The 20,689-nt window shown below is 40.7% G+C and overlaps 1 protein-coding gene across 4 annotated transcripts in view; it reads right to left on the bottom strand.

Moving 5' to 3' along the window:
• Positions 1–364: 364 nt before the first annotated feature.
• Positions 365–20,689, bottom strand: part of ctbp2a (C-terminal binding protein 2a) — a 112,829-nt gene continuing 92,504 nt past the window's right edge. For 3 of the 4 annotated variants that reach the window (XM_046070414.1, XM_046070413.1, XM_046070415.1), the window contains 8 exons: positions 12,578–12,732; positions 8,374–8,518; positions 7,379–7,585; positions 6,174–6,388; positions 4,413–4,543; positions 4,086–4,213; positions 3,882–4,005; positions 365–2,241 (listed from right to left, as the gene is read on the bottom strand). In XM_046070414.1, coding sequence (XP_045926370.1) covers positions 2,058–2,241; positions 3,882–4,005; positions 4,086–4,213; positions 4,413–4,543; positions 6,174–6,388; positions 7,379–7,585; positions 8,374–8,518; positions 12,578–12,732 — 1,289 coding nt within the window. In that variant the 3' untranslated portion in view covers positions 365–2,057. Of the gene's footprint in view, positions 2,242–3,501; positions 3,580–3,881; positions 4,006–4,085; positions 4,214–4,412; positions 4,544–6,173; positions 6,389–7,378; positions 7,586–8,373; positions 8,519–12,577; positions 12,733–20,689 lie in introns of all 4 variants that reach the window. The other variant, XM_046070416.1, reaches the window with a different exon arrangement.

The following is a 20,689-nucleotide window of genomic DNA, read 5'->3' as shown; positions in this document are numbered from 1 at the left end:
TCTGATGTCCATCACGTATAAACGTCCGTAAATCCGCTTAGCAATCACAGAAAAAAGACACCTCTTATAACTCCAGAACTTGCCTAAGAATCAGAACGTTTATTAGTTTTCTTTAGTATCAAAGTAATCCAGTGATAGTTGTCTGTACATTGCAAACAGGAACTGCTAATAGCTAATTCGGCATACTTTAAATGATGCCAATTTGCCAAAATGTAAACAAATATAGGCTAAAACAACGGGACAACTCACAGCATAACTCACAGAATACACTTCCTGATAAGCATTATGGGATCTGTTTTCTAAATGTCCAAAAGTTAGAGCATGATTACCTACCAAATAGAAATAAGAAAGAATATTTACTTCGTTTGTTTCACAATAATCCTTTAATTTTTGTACATTACTGACAGTGTCAGACTTTGCAAACCCCTGGTTCAGAGAGTTTTAAGGGTCTTTTAAATAAGTGTCAAGGTATTCCACAAATGTTCCACAGAGCCAATCATCAATCAACAAAGTTTTATTTATTGTTACCAGCTGCACTGTATGCTATATGTTCACCTTGTACAAGAAACAAATACAAATACTCACACTAACAACCAAACAATCTGCTAGCAGCCGTCTCTTGCTAAGGTCATGGGACTAAAAGGGATGTATGTGGCTGCTGTTGTTCACAGAGGGCACGATGCCTCCGAGAGCCACAGCTGGCTTTCATTAGAGCGGAAAAACAGAGAAACTATAAGGAGGAGAGGGTGCGGTCATTCACATAAGACTATGATTATAAGAACATTTAACAAGGTAATACAAATCTAACAAGACTGAAAACCATGAACATCAAAAAACGTACATTTGATATATTAAACAAAAATACCACAATGGAGAAAGAGGTGGAGACATGAAAAGCAATAATCCAGACTTGGTTTCTTTTCTGTTCAGATTTGGACATGTTTGAAGGTTCATCTTTTGTTTTTCCTGAGTCAGTAAGACATTTACTGTTTTTATTTTTTCCTACCTCACTAGCTGGTGCTGCAATGTAGGCTACTGTAGGTCCTTTGGTCCTTCGGATGTGAACAGATCATTTTTGGGACATTAACCAAACATCGTAGGTACCTCAGTTCAGCAGAGATGGAAAAGTTACAACAGCAATATTTAATTGAGGTGACACACTCAATGTACAATATCTAACCACTAATGGCAGTCTTTTTGTATTCTTTTTGTTTGTTTTTTGGTTGAAAAGGGTCATTTTTACCTCATAAGCCAAAATATTCTTTCAGGAAGTGGAAACCACGTCTGCTGCCCCACATCTTGTCTCTACATTCAGGGGCCCCCAGCCACGACGTTTAGAAAAGAGCAAAGATGGAGTCCTGATTTCTGATGGTGACGGCAGATGCTGCATTACAGCTGACTTTTCTTGTCTGCTAAACAAATGTCTAAGTATAAATCCATTCATTTTCACACACTGACGAACAGAAAAACAGATATTTGCAACAGAAACACAGAATATAAGAGAAACAGAAGAAGAAGAAGAAAAAAACACAAAATAACTCAAGACACGTTTGCGCTGAAATGGGTGAAATTGACGGGGAAGGAGGGGAAACGGAGGCTGGACGGAGCGTTTTTGAAGTCACTGTCCCTTCAAGCTCTTCCTTTTAACCAGGGAGGGTGGGTCAGATTTCCATCCTGCACTTGGTAATGTCAACGTGTCCCAGAAGTGAGGAGGAATAACCCTAAAATATACTGAAAAATAAAGATAAAAACAACAAAAATACCCACTTAAATCAATGAAGAAAAACAGATATGGGGGAGGAAAGGTTTCAGATCTTTCGGCGCATGAATGTGACGGTCAGTCCCATCTCAGTGTGGCAGCTCATGTGTGTATCAACGTCCACTGTCCTCACAAGGGCTTAGTGGTTTCATACAAAAAGAAAACATGTGAAACGTTGCCCGGCAGGCAGTCTGCTGGTAGGTTCAGATGGCTGAAGTCAAGCGTACAGCTGGATGGTAGAGTTGGTAGGTTGCTGGGTTTTAGTTTACATCGGCCCCTTCGCTCGGCAGCAGCAGTCCTACGGCTCAGTCATGTGCTCTCTCATGTGGTTGCCATGTTTGGCGGGTTGGTTGGGGGAAGTGGCCTGTGACGGATGGGTACCAGGGGGCAGGGTGTGGGTGATGGGCACTCCCCCAGGCACCAACCCCTCCACAGGTCCGGGAATCCCGCCGGGGGCAACGCCCACGACACCAGGAGGGAATCTGGAGACGAAGAGGAGGTGATCAACAGGTGTGATAAATGGCTAAGGAAAGTCTTGGAGAAAGTCTGCTGCTTCTCAGTGGCTAATCAGTGATCAACCCCCCCCCCTACAAAGGTGAAACTAGTATTTGTCGTTCCTATCATTAGTGAAGTAACTGCTAATTAAAAGTAGAGTTTAAGAACTACAGAATCAAATGAAATATGAAAAATTGTGTCATTTTAAATATATAACAATGTTCTTTGGGTGATACAAATACACATTAAAGACAATAAAAAAAGACTCATTAAGCGTCATCACCTCTATGAACTAAATATTCCGAAATGGTGCAACATTAAACATGGCAAGGAGCGCTGCAGCATGGAGGCAACAAATGGGAATGTGGGGGGTTCTAATCTGGTGTAGGGAAGGAACTTTAAAGGGTCATTCACCCAAATTACAATTACAAAATTAAAATTACAAATTACAAAAACAAAATACATTTCTCACTTTATTATATTTGCTCAGGTTTGAAGATCCCCATCTCTGAGATTTCTGCAGCCAACTCAATACAATGAGATATTTTTTTTTTTGAGAAAATACATTAAAACAAATAATAAGCAACATCTTTTCCCCAAAATAGTGTCCCCAGTAAGTGAGAATTTCTTTCTTTTTTCTCTTTTTTGTAATTTGGGTGAGCCGATCCTTCATTACAAACAGCTGAAAGGGGAAAGGTGTGGGGAGTGGGGGGCTCTTACTGCAAATAAAACATCTCAAAATATCACAGGGGGATTTACTATGTTGCGATACTCCACGAAATGAGTATCTGTATCTTTCTTTCTTGACGTCTAACACCGTGTACTCTTCCTCTACTTTCACTGACAAATCCCCACAACTAAAACCTTCCTGCTTTCTGTCTCGACCCGTCACCTCGCTATCACAAGGAAAATATATAGGGATGCTCTATCTTGATCTTGACACGTGTTACAATCTGTTGCTTAAATGCTCATAAAACATAATGTCAACCTACTCTCAATTTCCAATGTGTCATATGTAACTGTAAATGTATGAACACAGCATTCGAGTGATCCTGTGTTGCAGTTTCATGGTGGTGGTGGGGTTTGGGGAATTGATGAGATGCTGGGTGGAGTGGGTACAGCTGCAGGACGTGTGTTAAGAGTGTGAAGCAGAAAAAGGGCTACAGATTTCAATGAGATTTGGTCTTTATTAATGATGTTGTTCATTTGCTCTGGCCTGTGGGCCAGCAGTGGTAGTATTCATTTACCTGGTTGAGAATTAGGTATATAATTTGTCGTGCATTCCCCCCGTTGCTATGGCCTGTACCATGGTTTGGTTCACTCGGCTGTGTGAGAGAAGCAGTTCATTCTGGTTGAGACATTATAGAGACTGAAAAACGAAGAGCCTAAGCTTGACAAGGGACAAATTCATTTGGGCCAAGTTCTATGTATAAATATGCCAGAAAAACGAGGACCCAGCCTACTATACAGGAAAAGAAAGTCAGAATTGTGACAGAAATACATATGAACATCTAGACTACCCCTCCCCCCACGTGTTAAGCCTCATCTACTGCAGGTGTTGAGATGGCAGAGGTGATCTCCGTGCGATGAGAGTAGCCTGCTGAGTTCACATAAATCCACCTCGTACCTGTAGGCGGCACCATTGATCTCAGGGTGAACTTGAGGCTGCTGCTGCTCCATCATTCCCCAGGGTGCAGTGGTAACAAAAAATTCTTTGTTGACGCAGTTTCGGAGGCTGTCAGGAATACGGCCTGTGTTGGGGCAAAATTGAACACTGGTGAGCTGAGAAACCAAAATGCGGATATGCGTGCACTCAAAGATGTCTCCGTACCAGTGATGGCTCTGCGTATTTCCGTGGCGGCGGCCTCTCTCATCTCAAGTGATGCCTGCTCACTGTACCAGGCGGTGTGGGGTGTGCAGATCAAGTTCGGGGCGTCTTTTAGAGGACCTTGGGAAAAACTGTTTAACAGCAAATGAAAGAAACGAGAGAAACAAGGTGATTTAGAGAGGAAGAAAAAAGATACATATTCTAGTTTTCTGATTTTCTTGATATCCCTGGGTTTCGGCCATCTATTTCCTTCACTTATTTGTGTGTATTGGCACAGGCGTATGGTTAAAAGCTGTTTCAATAAGAAGCTGAAGGTGCGATCACACACACCTGAAAGGCTCCGACTCGTGGACGTCCAAGGCAGCTCCCCGTATCCTGCCTTCTTTCAGGGCCTGAGCCAGAGCTTTCTCATCCACTAGACCTCCCCGTGCCGAGTTGACCAGGAAAGCACCTTGACGCATCTACACACAAACACACACAGCAAAAAATTATTCTAATACTAATAATTTCAGCATTCAAAATATAAAAATGTGTAGCTTTGAGATGCACACCCAGAGGTGATGTCATTGGCTCAACACTGTGTGGGAAGAGAATAAAAACATGACATAAGGAATGACAAGATAAAAAAAGGCTTTTCAAAGAAAGGGGACATTTAAATGACACTAATCCCTTCACAGAAGCTCTTCAGGGTATGTAAGAAACCAGCATGGAAGAAATGATGCAGATGAGCATTCATTGTGTTTAACTTGATTTTCCTTGGAAGTCTTAAAACACAATTAGTGACAACATATTCAGTTTTGAAGAAGCTGTACCTGGTTCAAACCGTTATTAAACCATTGACTTTAACTCAACCTGCGGTTCAAACGTAAGCCCTCCAGGTGGCAGCAGTGATCAGGAGAAGCCTAAGAGGATTACACTAAAGTGTTTCTTGTATTTACCATGTTATGGGGACAAAAAATCTGTTCAGACAGACATGTTATGGGGACTCACCTCCCATTTGGAGACAAGCTGTTCCCCAAAGCCTAAACCAATACATTTTGGGGTTAAAGCGCATGCCGTGATTAGCCTAGCTGCTGATTCACCAGGGCTGGTTAACTTGCATTCCTGGCCTGGCAGCCCACTCAGCTGGCAACTGTGACTTGGCTGGACAGTAGCATTCCTGGGCTTATCACTGATTTGTTGGCAACTCACAATAGGTGTGGTGTGCTGCTAAGAATTTGCAAGTGCACAAACATATCGTAGACTTTGAAAAATACAGTATGTTTGATTACACTTCAGGTAAAATGTTTACCATCTAACTGCTGAGAAAAACACATTTTTACTGGTTTATAATATGAGAATGTTAGATTACTGTGTTCTGATTTGATGATTTATAATTTTTTTTATTAAGATTTTTTATTAAGATTTTTTTCAATCTTAAAGTCAGTATGCTTGGCTCTTTCTTTTTACTGAACATGCACAAGAACATACTTTGACTGCACATGCTCCTACACCCACTAGGCAATGTTTGGGTCACACCGACCTGAGAGTTACCAGAAAAACAGAAAAGACAAGACACTGTGAGTAAGAACATACTTATTACAGTGAACCTTCCTACCACATCAAAAACACTAATTTAAAAAGGATCTCCCACCACCATCCACCTCCATGTGTACAGTACATCCCTCTTATTATGGATCCACAGAGATCCTCTAAACACCAGTGTTTCTTTGCATGTGCTTGTTCTGACTATCTTTCCACTCATTAAAAGGTTGTTTAAGCAGCCTATGATTGGAAGTTGCCAACAAAGGAGTGCTGGCAGCCAAGGAATGCCCGAATCCAGCCAAGTCAACTGCCAGTCCGCTGGGCTAAAGCTGTGCTACTGACAAACCATCCGGGAATCATTAGCCTAATGAAGAGAAGCAGCTGCTTTGGAGGTTAGTGGGGAAAGCCAATCGAGGTTTATCAGTTTTTAATAAGTTGCAGGCTCTGTCAGCCTCTCTGAACATCCCATGTGTTTCAGTTCAGTTCAGTTTCCTTTATCTTCCATCATGTTAGAAAGATATACAATTAGTTCCTGGAGCTTCCTCAGCTCTAAGGCCTCCCCCCTACCTGTTTGATGGTGAAGTCATTGATGAGGTGGTGGTTGTGTTCGTTCAGGTTGCAGTGCAGGGAGACGCAGTCACTCTGGTAGAGCAGGTCCTGGAGAGTGTAGACTCTCTGAACGCCCAGTGAACGCTCCAAGCCATCCTGGAGGTAGGGGTCGTAGAAGATCACGTTGAAACCGAACGCCTTGGCCCGCATCGCCACCGCCTGGCCTGAGCGACCTGAAGAGGCATGAAATGGGTTAGAAAGCGTGGACTAAGAGATGACGGAGATTCTGTTGATCCACTGACTATTCTGCTAGCACTAGTTTTGTACAGAACTTCATGGTTTCCAGACAATGTATCCTAATGACTTTGGTGATACCCAGACTTTTCTTCTAGCGCCACCATGAGGGTGACATTTGTGGTAATGAGTAAAATGTCTCCACAACAACTGGATGTATTGCCATAAAATTTGGTTCAGACATTTATTTCCCCCCCAGCATAAAGTAAAATCCCTTTGGTGATCCCTTAACCTTTCATTCGGCACCATCATCAGATTAAAATGCGAATGTACCCAATACTTTGGTTTATGACCATAGTAAACATTAGCCTATACCTGCTAAACATCACGTTTGCATTGTCATTATGAGCTTGTTAGCATGCAGATGTTAGCATTTAGCGTAAAGCATCGCTGGGCCTAATCCAGCCTCACAGAGGCTCTAGCACAGCTGTGGACTCTTAATCTTGCTCACTATTTTTGCAGTTTAACAGACTGAACTATGACTATGATTACAGACAGATTAGTCAATAATGAAAATAATATTTTTTGCAGCCCTAATGAGTAGCAACAAATAAGTAAACTTGGTTACGTAAACATTTAATCACATTACATTTTAATATATCTAAAAGAAGTTGTCCCTTTTCTATTATCTGAGGCACATCATGCTGGCCATAATAGTAGTCTTATTGTTACTGACTACATACAGCTGCTGTCAACCACAAGAAATAACCCACTGCTTAAGGATGACTGCCCACTCTCCTTTGAGTATAAACAAAGCAATCAGCGGGTCAAGTTTGGACATTTCATTCTGAAGTTCTGCCTCAAGCACAAACACTCCCACATATGTTGCCCTGTGCTCACTCTATACACTCTGAATACCACCGTTTTGACTCGCCGAAGTTTCAAAACTTAAAGTGGCATCAAAGGAGGAGCCCAAAGGAGTAGCTCACCAAATCCGATGAGGCCCAGCGTCTCTCCTCGGATCCTGGCCGCCCCCGACGCCACCTCCCGGATCTGCTCCACGCTTTGGACCCGCGTGCCCTCACGGAGAGCCTGGTACAGCCATGTGTTTCGCCGGTACAGGTTGAGGATGTGACAAAGTGTCGAGTCTGCTGTTTCTTCTACAGCCGCTGAGGGAATGTTACACACTGCGATGCCTGGTAAGGGTAAGAAAAAACAATCAAGCTCAAAAGATAACAATGACACAGATACTTCAAATGACAAGTAACATAATTGCTTCACAGATTTAATAGTTATAATAATTAGTTATAATTACCATCACTGTTTTGAATAAAGATTCATCTGCTATTTTTTTTTTATCCCACAAAATAACTGGCAGGAAATTTCTTTTCTTTATGACCTTCCACAAAATAAAAATGAACTGTGTACAAAACTGAACTGTCAAGGATAAGAGGATAATTATAACTGCTAATTACGTCCATGAAAAGAACATTTCTCAAAATAACCCATGTCAGCGTGCTAAAGTGTATTACCACAAACGACAATAATTAGGATATCACACTAAATCCTGCTCACATACCAAACATATGCCAAAGGGGCCAAGTGGGAATCTGAGGGAGAGTTTGATATCAGTTGGAGCATCTGCTCTGCATATGCAATCAGTTCTATTACATATTCTGTTTACAGTATGTAATAATGCCTGTTACATATGTTGTTTATATTAAGTCAACATAGCAAGCGGAGTTTGGTTTGGCCCCCATCCAAAAGGTGCACTATCCTTATCTACAATGTATCACTTCTGTTTTTGTTGATTTATTCTTCATTTTTTCCTCATGGGGAAGTGAATGAATGAGCCATATGGGCAGATACAACCTCTCCTTGTTCATTATTCTCAGCATATGATTACTGTCTGCTTCTGAACAACGTCTCTGTTTATAGCCATCTTCCTTCCTCTTTTTTCCTGCATCTGTCCCCCCTGTCTCACCGAGCTCTCCAGCAGCCTTGATGTCGATGTTGTCGTAGCCGCTGCCGATGCGGATGATGATGCGCAGCGCCTTGAACTTCTCTAAGTCCTCTCTGGTCAGGGTGATGGTGTGGTACATCATGGCCCCTACTGCCTCATTCAGCACCTGAGGGATACAAGAGAACTGGAGGCATCATCATCACTGTCTTATCAGTATTTCCTCAATAATTATTAGCTGTGTTAGAGATGGAAGAAAACTGTAATCTGTACTTTAATCTGTATTTATATTGTGTCCACAATGTCATCCCTACATAGATATTCAGATGGTTCTTCCACAACATTATGTATGAGCAACTTCTTGCGGCCAACATGGATAAGCGTGCTTTCACCACCTCCCATTTTCCAGGACCTAAGTTTATGCCCGTTATTCTTCATCTAAATGCAAATTGATTATTTATGTGTGCGCTAAAATATGAGTAGTTGTCTGTGTGTTCATAATGAGTGTCAAAGATGGTTTTTGTCACAATCCATTCAGTTAGACTGTATGCAAACAAGGCTGGAGTGGATGCAGGCAGGTCCATAAAGTAGACTGACAGCCCCTGAGAAACCCAGAAAGCATAAACAAGTAGCTGCTGCAAGCCACGGCTGCTAAATAACAGGTTTAAATTCACAACCCGCTAACTGAATTAACTTAATCCAACCAGATTAGCATAGCCATGAATTTCCATACAACAATTTTTTATTGGAGCTAGCTATAGTGGGAGCTGGATGCTAAATTCAAGGTTGAAGCTCTCCTCGTGCATTAATCTCATTACTTCAGCGAAGCAGGCCAGCAGCAGGCTTGGCTGGAGACGCTGCTGGAAAATGACAGTCACAGCCGACTGTTAAGCAACAGGAATATAAACTGAAAGCAAGTTTACATGAAGTGGAAAAAGTGAGCAAATGGGTTTTTGTATTGTGTTAATTAGTTAAAGAATCTTTCTGCAGTTTGCAATGCATGTGCACCTTCACCTATTGAGCTATTACCTACAGCAAAGAATCATGAATATTGCAAAGCACACGAAGGCTTTATGCTAAACTAATCACTAATCTTCTCATTTACCTGTTTGTAGCAAGCAAATTTCCCAAACTATTGCTAAAAAGAATATTTCTATACATTATTTGATCAATTTTATTAAAACATAATAAACACATATCGTTTAAGGCACTCCTGTTAGTACTTGGGGTACTTGGTTCCCCTTCCTCTTCCATTTTTCCCCTCCCTCACATTAGAGCACCACAAGCTAGTGGGCATTGGGAGAAATTTCTGAAATTGGGAGCTCTAGTGTGCCATAAGACACTCATGTTTAAATACTAAAAGTTGTCTGTCTAAACCTGTATCCACTCCCCCCTACCCTCACCCTACCCTACTCCCCTCTTACCAGGTCGTCCTTGTAAATAAGACGTTGTTCTTAAGTTTCCTGCCTGGTTAAATAAAGGTTTAATAATAATGAGTTTCTGTGTCTCAAAGTTTAATGAAAATTTTATATCCTTCTCCCAATGTTTCCTGTCTATCACTTCACTGTGAACTATCAATAAAAAAGGCCCAAATGCCAAAAAAAAAAAGATGTCATTCTTGATATGCTTCATTTCTCTTGAAACGTTCTTTTGTCCAGATTAATGTAGGGTTTTCTGCAGTGAAATACATGTAATTTTCTCAATTACATTCTCAACAATGGTTGAGATTTTTAGTGCAATTTTACTTTGCACTAAAACAGCAGTGCTTCATAAAAACAGTTCCTGATACAGCATAGATGTCAAAGACACTTTCTTCTATTCAAAGCATCTTGTGTGTCTTCCCAAGGGCAGTACTGTGTTAGTTAATAGTAATAATAATAGTAATAAAAGATTTGAATGCTTTCTAATAAATTTATTTTAACGTGTAATCTAACAGGCCACCAAATGTTTGCAGATCACCATTGGCCTGCAGTTACACTGCACAAGTACTATGATTTACGCTGATTCCTAAAGTGAGAGATCCCTTGATCGCTGCATCTGCTCACTTCCAGGCAGCACATGCAAAAAGACAGCAGTGTGCTGTAGTTTGCCTGCTTGGTGCGTGAGTTTGTTTATATACTTGTGTGTGACCAGTACTTGAACACTGAAACTTGCAGAGAGGTTGTTGGCAAGTGTGTGTGTGTGTGTGTGTGTGTGTGTGTGTGTGTGTGTGTGTGTGTGTGTGTGTGTGTGTGTGTGTGTGTGTGTGTGTGTGTGTGTGTGTGTAGAGCCCCATCTGTACCTACTGCTGTGCAGTTATAGTTGTGGGAACGCTGCCAATATCTATTCCCCCAGATGGGTCCTCAGTATATGTAATGGGTAACTATGAGAGCATCTTACTGGACAGAGATTCTTGTGTAACCTCTAAATTCATATTATTTAATTATTATATCATTTGCTAAAAGGTAGCATTTTCACTGAAATTGATATGAAATGAAGTGGAGCCCTTCCTACTCTCTTTTTGAGTGTAAATTCACAAACCCTCCAGCTTGGATTGCAAAATTGCTACCGACTGTAAAATAAGACAAATGTTTCACCCACTCTGGCTCGGAACAATTATGCTGCATTTCTATTACCAGCCTCCTCCTCCTCCTTATTTAACAAAGCAGCACTTCAGCACCCAATGGGATTAGAGTCAGTGATGAAACCATTATAGTTGAACTGGGAGAGTTGAACAAGCCAGTGGGCTGAAATATTATTAAAACATTACAGAGGAGAAGACACAGAGGGAGGAGACAGACGATTCTTCTGCACTCAACTGAAGGCACATTATTCAAGAATCACATTCAAACTATGAGTATGTGTGTGCGCCTGCTTCTGCTTATGACTTGCTGCCACTAATAGCTGCATTAGTGTTACAGCAAGCAGCGCAGTCTGAAGATGTTGCTATAACAGTGTGTGGTCTGACACTTTTTTTAAACATGTACTGTATATTAAATTTACAAACTACGCCTCACTTCCTGTTCCCACATCTTCGCTGTCTGTTCAGACACATCCATCCATCCATCGTCAACTGCAGGATTGCGGGGGGGCTGGAGCCTGGACAGGTCGCCAGTCCATTGCAGGGTCACACATAGACAAACAATCGCTCACACTCACACCTAAGGACAATTTAGGGTCACCAATCAACCTAGCCGGAGAGAACCCACGCAGACACAGGGAGAACATGCAAACTCCACACAGAAAGGCCGAGGCAACCGGGGTTTGAACCCACGACCTTCTTGCTGTGAGGCAACAATGCTAACCACTGCACTGCCCATTCCCCCTTTCCTTTATAGTGTTGTTTTTTTTTTAGTGCATGTAAGTTTGCAAAGTGAAAAAGTTACCCACAGAAAACACTGCTCCTAAACAGCCTGAAAACAGCTGTGAAAACACCTTTACTTTTGTAACCTATCTGCCTCACTTTGTACCACATGTCATATTGTAAGATTAAACCATGTAAAATTGTTCTGGTACAACCTCTAAATAAAATGAAAAAGAGAATAATATGACCTGTTTAAATCAGTTCTAATAGAGTGAACTCTGAGGAAGAAACACTAAAAATGTAATGTTTCATATAATTTAAATTTACAAACAAAATTACTTAATTCCACGTCTCACTGCACTTTAATCACATTTATACTTATAATTTAACCAAAGTTACCTTAGTAGGCTAATAACAACCAACAAGAAAGTAAATAAACCTTGAAATTAAGGTCAATCTACGTTCAATAATTATAATTATTAAAACTATCAAGACAGAAATAACAAATGTATATGACTCTAGGAATCGTAGTAAACATGATATGATATGCCATATGCCTTGTAACTAGCCCCCCGCCCTTTACTTATTTTTCTTGGTGGAGTAGTGAGGCAGATTTGAAACATATCCACTCTAGACTTAATGTTTATGAGCTCCAGACTGCTTGAAGCAACAAAAGAGGAAGAGATAATTGACAGCAAATCAGCAAGAACTAATTAAAGTTAACGATACACATAAACAAAGGCTGCCAAAAAAATCCTTCATGGCAAACACTGAGATTCTGGACTAGGCTTAGAGAGCCATCCCAGGACAGCATTTTATAAGGGATTGAAATACAATAAAATGGCGGTAATGAAATCCTGTTATTTTCTAGTAGTAAGAATTGTAGCTGCTGCATTTTCTAAAAACTACACATGAAAGGGGAAGTCTGAAAAGTTATTTTTCTACCTTTTCATGTATCTCCTGTGTGGACTGGGCATCGCAGAAAGCCACGGTGGCTAGATCTTTGAGGATGGGCATCTCCACGGTGCAGTCGCGCCCATCCAGCAGCGCCACCAGGGGGCGCGGGTGCATAGGCCCATTCATAATCTGGGGCCGAATACCTGCAGAGAGAAAGAAGAGAGGGAGTTAATTATTTATGTCTGGCACAGGCTTTCAAGTGAGCTGCAGAAGAAGCAGTAAAATGTAGCAAATGCACCGAGCAGCAGGAAGTGTTTACACAGGCTGAGACTGTGTGTTTTGCCAGTGTGATAGGCTAAATCAGTGGCACACACACCCGAGCCTGTGTAGTTCTCTACTTTAAACCACTACCATTATCTCCCTTACCTGGCAACACGGGTCGATATTGCACACACACACACACACACACACACACACACACACACACACTCACAGAAAACACAAAGCTGGTGATATGAATGCCCCCCTCTCTTGCTGTTACCCACACTGTTACCAGGCAACAGGTCCTTTCACCCCATGAGGTCATCACCTCCATTATCCTATCACCGTACAGAAACCGGCGGGCCTTCAGTGTGTGCTCCTGTGTGTGTGTGTGCACAATTTACACCCTTAACAGCACCAGCCTGAAGACATTGAAGACAATCAGCGGCCCAATTTAATAATCAAATTCAAACTTGTGGACGTCTCCCGGAGTTTTTTGGCATTCTATCTTTGTCCTCGCCATGTTACTGAGTTGCGATATGGGTGCCCTTCTGGGAGAAAAGTGGCAAAAACTGTTGGAAACTAGCAATGTGCCAGTAGTGATGAATTCTGAATGTGCCAATCTACTTAATTTCCCCTAAAATTAATGTGGTGTTGGCTTTAGGCGGTAAGAAAACAGTGTGGCATTGAGGACGGAAAAAATCTGATAGTGTGGACTCAAATTCCACTAAAAAGAGGGGAAAAGAAAAAGGAGAAAGGGGAGGTCCACACACCACCACTCTCTGGCTCCCTGCTGCCTGTTGTCATGGTGATTAGAGGATTTGGGCAGGATTATGAAATATTTTATTTAGTGACATCTGCGCTGCTGGAGAGGACATCCAAGCCTGCTCGCTCTGTGTCTGTCTCTATAACTCCTCCAGTTTTGGGAAGCAAGAACAGTGTTTGTGACCTACACAACTACAACATGCAAACATATGTACTTTAAACAGATCAGATGTGTATACTGGAAACAAAATGCAAAAAAACACACCCCAAAAACAAGAGGTGCAAGTAAATGCAGCAGTGTTTCAGTTAACTGCGCTTCAATTCTGCACCAGCGGTCTTGTTTTTCTGTTATGCACAGTTAATCAAAAAGGTTGCACTGATTCTTGATCCAAGTTTTCAGAAGATGGTTTTTTTAAAAAGGTCCTAATAACCTATTTTCTCAATCAGCTTGTTACTACGAGTGACAGGATCCTACACGAAACAAAAATCTCTGCCAAAGTCGGAACAGTTTTGGCTGTATAACGAGAGATTTCTGTATCTGTATGTTTTTTTGTGTGCTTCTCACTGGTTTTAAAAAGGGCAGGTCTCAGATGTGGAAAAGCAAATGTCACATACAGTATTTCCATGCACCAATCAGAATTAAGCAACATTTGAATCTAAAATTGATGCCAGTTGTTGGGCCAAAGCACCGTCAATAAAACCTCATCACACCACACACATACAGTCATGATGAAGGAGATTAGCAGATATTTTTGAGGGCTAAACTCTTCATAAATAACAACCAACAATGTTTTTTTTGCCCCCCCCCAAACTTTAACTCCAATTGTTCCTTATTTAGTCACCAATACTTAATGCTACAGAGAAATATTTACATTTGACATCAGGTTTTCAGGGGCTTTAAGCTCCATGTTAGATAAAGTCTTTTAACATTAACATCAATTCAGTGTTAACAAATAGTGTCCCGCATGTTATGAGTTATTTATTAAAATACATTTTCCCAGTCAACACCATGTAGGCCTGAGCTAAACAAACTGGTCTTTGCATAAACTCAAAGTGAACTGGCAAACTTTTAGGAAAGTGACAGTGTAGATTCACTTTAGTACACTTCTGTGGTACCAAATCTTCTGATGCTATGTAGTGCTAAAGTATAAATTATGCAGAGTTTGATGCTTTTACACACATGCAGACACACAAATCTGCAAATGCATAAACACAACATAAGGAACAACAGAATACCTGTGCCAGGAGATTAATTAAAAAGAGCTCAGCAGTGTGTCGTTAATATCACAGCTTTGACAAACTGACATCCATCTAGTAGCTGGTGGCGTTCTTTCTGACCGTTTCTTTCTCTGTTTCTATCAAGCGACAGAGGAAGGTGAACCACATTCAGACATCTCAGTAGCGACAAACTGACGTGTGCAGCAAAACATCTCGACAGCAGAGGTGACATGCAGGAGAAGAGTCGACCACTCAAGGCATTAAAGGCGAAGAACGAGGAAAGGATGAGAGCGGATAGAGACATGACGAGGAAGGAAGGAAGACGGTGATGGCTGAAAAACCAAAAATGTTGTATCTCTTAAGCTTAACATCTCAAGTGAGCTGCCTACTTGAATATGAATTGTGAGACAGCCTGTGAAAACTGTTGCGTTATATCTCCTGTGGCTTTGGAGACATTATACAACAGTTTGGAAAAAAATAACCCTGATGATGCCATAGTGATGTCATCAGGAGTGTCCTGGCTTGGGCTTGAGAGTTGCGTTACAAAGTGGATGTGTGGAGTTTGAAAGATGTGGGCATTTAGGAGGCAAGGCTGGCCGAAAGAGAAAGAAGCTACTACATTGTGGAAAATGTAGTATACAGTGTTTTTGGTGCTAGATAAAAAAAAAATGGATATGTCGGCTGGTGTTGCTTCAATTTTGATTCTTCTTTTTTTCAGTCCGTCTCTTGTGAGTTTCCCCAACTTTATGAAAGTGCAATAGTGGAGTATCCTTTAACCCACACACACCCTCAGATCACTGTTTGATTCACATGTCAGCTTAAAGACAACAAATTATCCAGCCTGGGCCATCATGAGCATTTTAAACCATAATAATAATAATCTTTATTTGTAGAGCACAAAAACAAGTTACAAAATGCTTTAACAAGTGTAATGATTCTCATCTGTTAAATAGCAGCTTGAAACATTTTTTTGTTGATGAAATTATGTTCTGCTAGTTATTATTGACCATTTCCTCCAGTTTTATTATTGCTTTGCTTTTACATTTCAGTGTTTTGTGTTGATTTTATGAGTTGAGGCTTCTGTAATTGCTTTGTGAGCTACTTTATAACTGTGTTTTATAAAATACTGTAGAGATAAAGAGATTCTTTCCCATCATAATTCATTATATTACAGCCATTAACAATATTATTATTGTGCAGCACTTCTAATAAAAGCAGTGCTTCATGGCTGCTTAAATGGCACATCAAAAGAGAAGAATGTCGAGATAAGAAGAAAGGTGCATAAAAAGAAAAGGTTAAAAGAAATAATGTGGAAAAAGTGACCTTGATCTTTCTGTTCCATTTTTCAGTATAAGCTGAAAGCATGCATTATTCTCACTGGAGGGTCTCATACACAATGAGACCCTCTGGTGCGCACACGGTTAGTGTGTTTTCGCGAGAGGAGGCGGGGGCCGCTTGCCAAACCCACCTGTGGCTCCACAGCTCTCCCTGCGCCTCCTCATCACACTCCTGCAGAGTTCATAATCACAGCTCAGACCGGCTGAGGAAGAAAATACTTCTATCATCAAACAGTCACACACATGCAAGGCAACGTTACTGCGACTCAAACAGGCACACATGTGGAAACGCACGCAAACGCACACGCACTCGGAGATGAAAGGAGAGGCAAACAGTGAACAGAGCATCACTTGCTTCCACTGTACACACGCATAGACAAGAAGCAGCTGGTGGAAAAAGCAGCGTCACTTGTAGGAAGTAGGTCAAAATGCTGTTGATTAATTATTTCCTGGTGGCTAATAGCCTTTCTAAAGCCTAATAAGGCAGAATGTGGCACCGCATTTAACACATGATGAATCCGCGGATAATTAACGCCTAACAAGGCTGTTAATGACGGTCTCAATGAGTCGGATACCTGGACAGTGATTTTGAAGGAGCTTGTTGGTTTAGGACAGAAAGTGAAACTTCCCTCAGTCACTCAGCTAAAGAAAAAAAGAAAAAATGACAGTATGTTTTATCAGACATGAGCAAATGTGTGTTTTATATACTTAATATTTATGGAGTAAAAGTTCACCTGTTTATTTGCAAAGAAATAAACACTCTGTTGGAAAGGTGTTGTTGACTGAGACTCTGTAATGGCCTCTTGTCACCATCCCTCCAGAGATTGTCTGCCACATCAAAGTTAATGAGTTCCGGGGTTTTATTGTCTAGTCTCACCCTTTCAGAAGTACACTACACTGCATTTCCCCCTGCTCACGCAGGTCAAGCATAATTTATCATCATTTTGAAGTTCGTAAACCAATCAAAAGCGTCAGTGTCAGGGGGTAAATATAATAGGGCTGAGTAGACGGCATATAGGATCACACTCTAAAGCAAGTCCAATGGTCTTTTATTAGGGGTGGGAATCACCAGAGGCCCCACGATACGATATTATCACGATATTTATGTTGCGATTCGATTTTATAGCGATTTTAAATATATTGAGATATATTGCAATTTATTACCTTTTTCCAACTTCCAATTAGGTCCCTAAAGTCAAACTTTGTCAACATCTGTTTATCTAAAAAGATACTTTTCTCTGTTTGTTCATATCACTTTTTCAGTCCTCTATATGGTCTAGTGGTTCTAGTGGACTAAAAAAGCAATAGATTTTATTATTCTAGTACCAAAAAGTTAAAACTCCTATCTGCAATTTATATAATAAAATATCGATACTTGGCGTCCGTGTATCGATACAGTATTGCCATGGCAAATATCACGATACTATATCGATTTTTTCCCCCACCCCTATATTCTATGTGTGCTTGTCAATTTCATTCAAGTCCATAGTTCAAGTGTATCCAGAAATCAACCACAGTTAGGATACATGCAAGTGTGCTAATGCCTTATCAATCCGTGTGTACTTGATACACTGATGGTGGATCTGATATGAAATTTCATACTTCCAGAGCATCATGTGTTTGGAGTATGTGATGTTGACCTCTTAACTCACCTGCAAGACTCCAAACATTTTTTATTTACTTTTACTTTCTTTGTCTTGTGTGTTTTTGCCATTTAAAAAAAATCACCATTTATTCATTTACTTTGTTATGGTGTGCAAACTACATTTGGTGTGTTTTAGAGCCAGTTGAGCTCTGTTGAAGAGGAGTGGCAGGGTGTACTTTTGATTTGTGTTGAAGAATATTACCTTACATCATGAGAACATTGATTTTGTACACGGCATCATGGTTGGAAAGCAACACAAAGAGTGATATGGTTATAATCAATATCAGTAATTAAGAATATTTTACAGATTGAGATGTACATCACAATATAGCAAAGGTATACAAAAATTCATGTTAATTTTTTTAGTTTTTGTTTGTTATTTTTAAATTACAAATCACTCGGAACAATTCATTTGGACAGCAGAATGATCTCATTTTAAATTATTGCCCAGTCCCTAAACATTTTGTAGATGGCAAATCCTGAGCTAACCAGTCAGTAAATACTTTTTACTATATCGTAAACATACCACAGACGCATTTAATCAGTTCTAGTAGTAATATTATAGGAATTTCCTTACTATTTGCATCTTATTTGGTCACTACAGGCCTCTGTAAACTAAATATTCATTACCACAGAGATATTATTGGCCCTTGTGGAATATTACAGGGATATTACAGAGACTTAGAATTAGTTTGCAAGTGCAGACGCCTGTAATAGCAGTCATCTGTGTGTGTTTAAATGTAAGCAGTAACACAATCGGGAATGGTTACCTTATGACTGTTCATTTCAGATGATTCGCTTAAGAGAATCAAGCACATTTAATCTAATAATTACTAGAAGACAAACTGGGTTATAACAGAGATCATGAAATAATGATTCCCTAATCACAAGAAAACCAACACTCACATTCAGGTGGCAAGTTATGGATTTTTAAACTGGCGAAGGAGCCTGAAACGGAGCTCATACGTGAATGTTGTCCCACTAAGTTATATGTGTTGCATAACTCTAGGGTCACACACGGCAGTACTTGTAGGCCAAAGGTCCAGCTACTATGGAATGAAAAAACTGATAGCATCTGGTTCTTTTTTCTTTCCCTTACTCAACCTTCTCTCTGTTTATATCCATCTCCCTCTCTCCGTCCCTCTTTTTCCCTCCCTGGATCGGCACAAGCCCGGGGAGTTTTGGCAACAGCTTGCCAGCCGCCCCGCCCAGCAGCCAGACCCAGAACCCGGACTCTAGGAAACAAAAGCAAAGTCAGAACGCTCCTTGTCCAAACACAGGGTCCCACCCAACACCAGACAAAAACACCAGACTCACTTTTAAGTGGGACAAAAATGCACTATGGAGCCATTTTTCAAGTGCCTATTTGCTGTTCTGTAAACGTCTGTGATCAACAGAAACAACTTGACTAAAGATGGTTTACGTTAGGCGGTAGGATATTTTGGCTGGTAGTCTTTCGGATAAAAATGCTAATTGCTTGTGTCAATTTCCTGTTATTGTACCCCAAGTATTTATCATAGCATGGCAGCCAGCGTTGTCCGTAAGCCAGCCAGTCATAAAGAAACGAAACCAACAGCTTAACTAACTAAATCTAAACCCTGTTCAGTGTGAAAGCAGAGAGTCTTATCCAGTGGAGGTCATGTGTTGTAAAGTCCCTAAAGGGAAATATGAATATACTAAGGTTGATATCATCCTTTAGCCAACGCTAATCACCAACTGGATGATTCTACAGGAAGTATGAAAACATTTGGCAGAGCTGGCAAGAGTGTGCTTTCAACCACAAATGGATTACAGATGTTTCAAACTCAAAAGCCTTTTTGGATTCTGACAACAGAAATAGAAGTCATCTTTTTAAACGTTAGAGGGGGAAAAAAAGAAAAAAGCAGAACTCATAGAAATATGTCTCTCCTTAGTGAATATGATCTGGTGTCTAATTCTCTTGTTTGGAAGGGGTGATCTTGGAAAAGCGGCTCAGAAAGCTCTGCTGCCAGACACTGTGAGTCAGAGTTTTCAGAGGGAGAAGGATCATTTCCTAAATAGAGCGCAAACAATCAATAAAAGAAAATAAACCTAAACTCAAATCTGTGTTCCTCCCCTTGGGTTTGGAAACCAATCTTTAAATCTGTATTTTATAAAAAAATCCCACTACATTGGTTATCTTTATTTCCCAAGCTCTACTTTCTGACAGATTGTGTGCTGTGGTTTTGTGGTTTCATGGATCTCCAACATGCCTCGGAAGGTTTACAAAGACTATTTTGTTTGGAAGTGAATGCATTCCCCTCAGATTTACTTGTAGCTTGTTTGTGAGGTCATTACACACTTTGAAAGGTAAATGGTCCACTGTGGAACTAAAGAGTTGCATAAAATTACCTGCACTAATCTGATTTCCTGAATAATGACACTGTGTTCGCTGCCATAATCTCTTTAATATATATCAAATTAAATTTTCAAAAAGAGACTACTAAAGAAATTCTTCTTCTTATATCCTTGTGTCACTTTCAACTGACTCTAAATTACAGTTGTTTTTTTTTTAAAACCCTCGTTACCCACCAGCTCATTCTTTTCACTTTCCTCTCCCCTCTTCTTCCCCCTAGTAGTAGAAAGGTGATGAAAAGCTCCTAAATTACTCAAACCGGTGTGATAAATGCCATGGACGCTCCCACACTGGTCACTGCATCCGTAGAACAATAAAACTGCAGAAACAAAAGGAAGTGAGGAAGATTTTCCATGGCACGATGATGTCAGGGCCACAGCGGCGGTCGCTGAGTTCACAGTGAGCTTTCGGAGAAAACTACTCTGCAGTGGAGAGTAGAGCCAAAATGGGCTCAACGGGCTTAGGACCAACAGCTGGTTCTGGTTACCTAGCAACTCCCAAGCTGGGGGCCTCAGTGATGGGATAGTCCTGGGGGGGGGGGGGGGGGGGGGAAAAACCCA

This window comes from Micropterus dolomieu, linkage group LG15, assembly GCF_021292245.1.
Source record: "Micropterus dolomieu isolate WLL.071019.BEF.003 ecotype Adirondacks linkage group LG15, ASM2129224v1, whole genome shotgun sequence".
Lineage (NCBI taxonomy): Eukaryota > Metazoa > Chordata > Actinopteri > Centrarchiformes > Centrarchidae > Micropterus > Micropterus dolomieu.
This window is presented reverse-complemented; position numbering and strand designations above follow the sequence as displayed.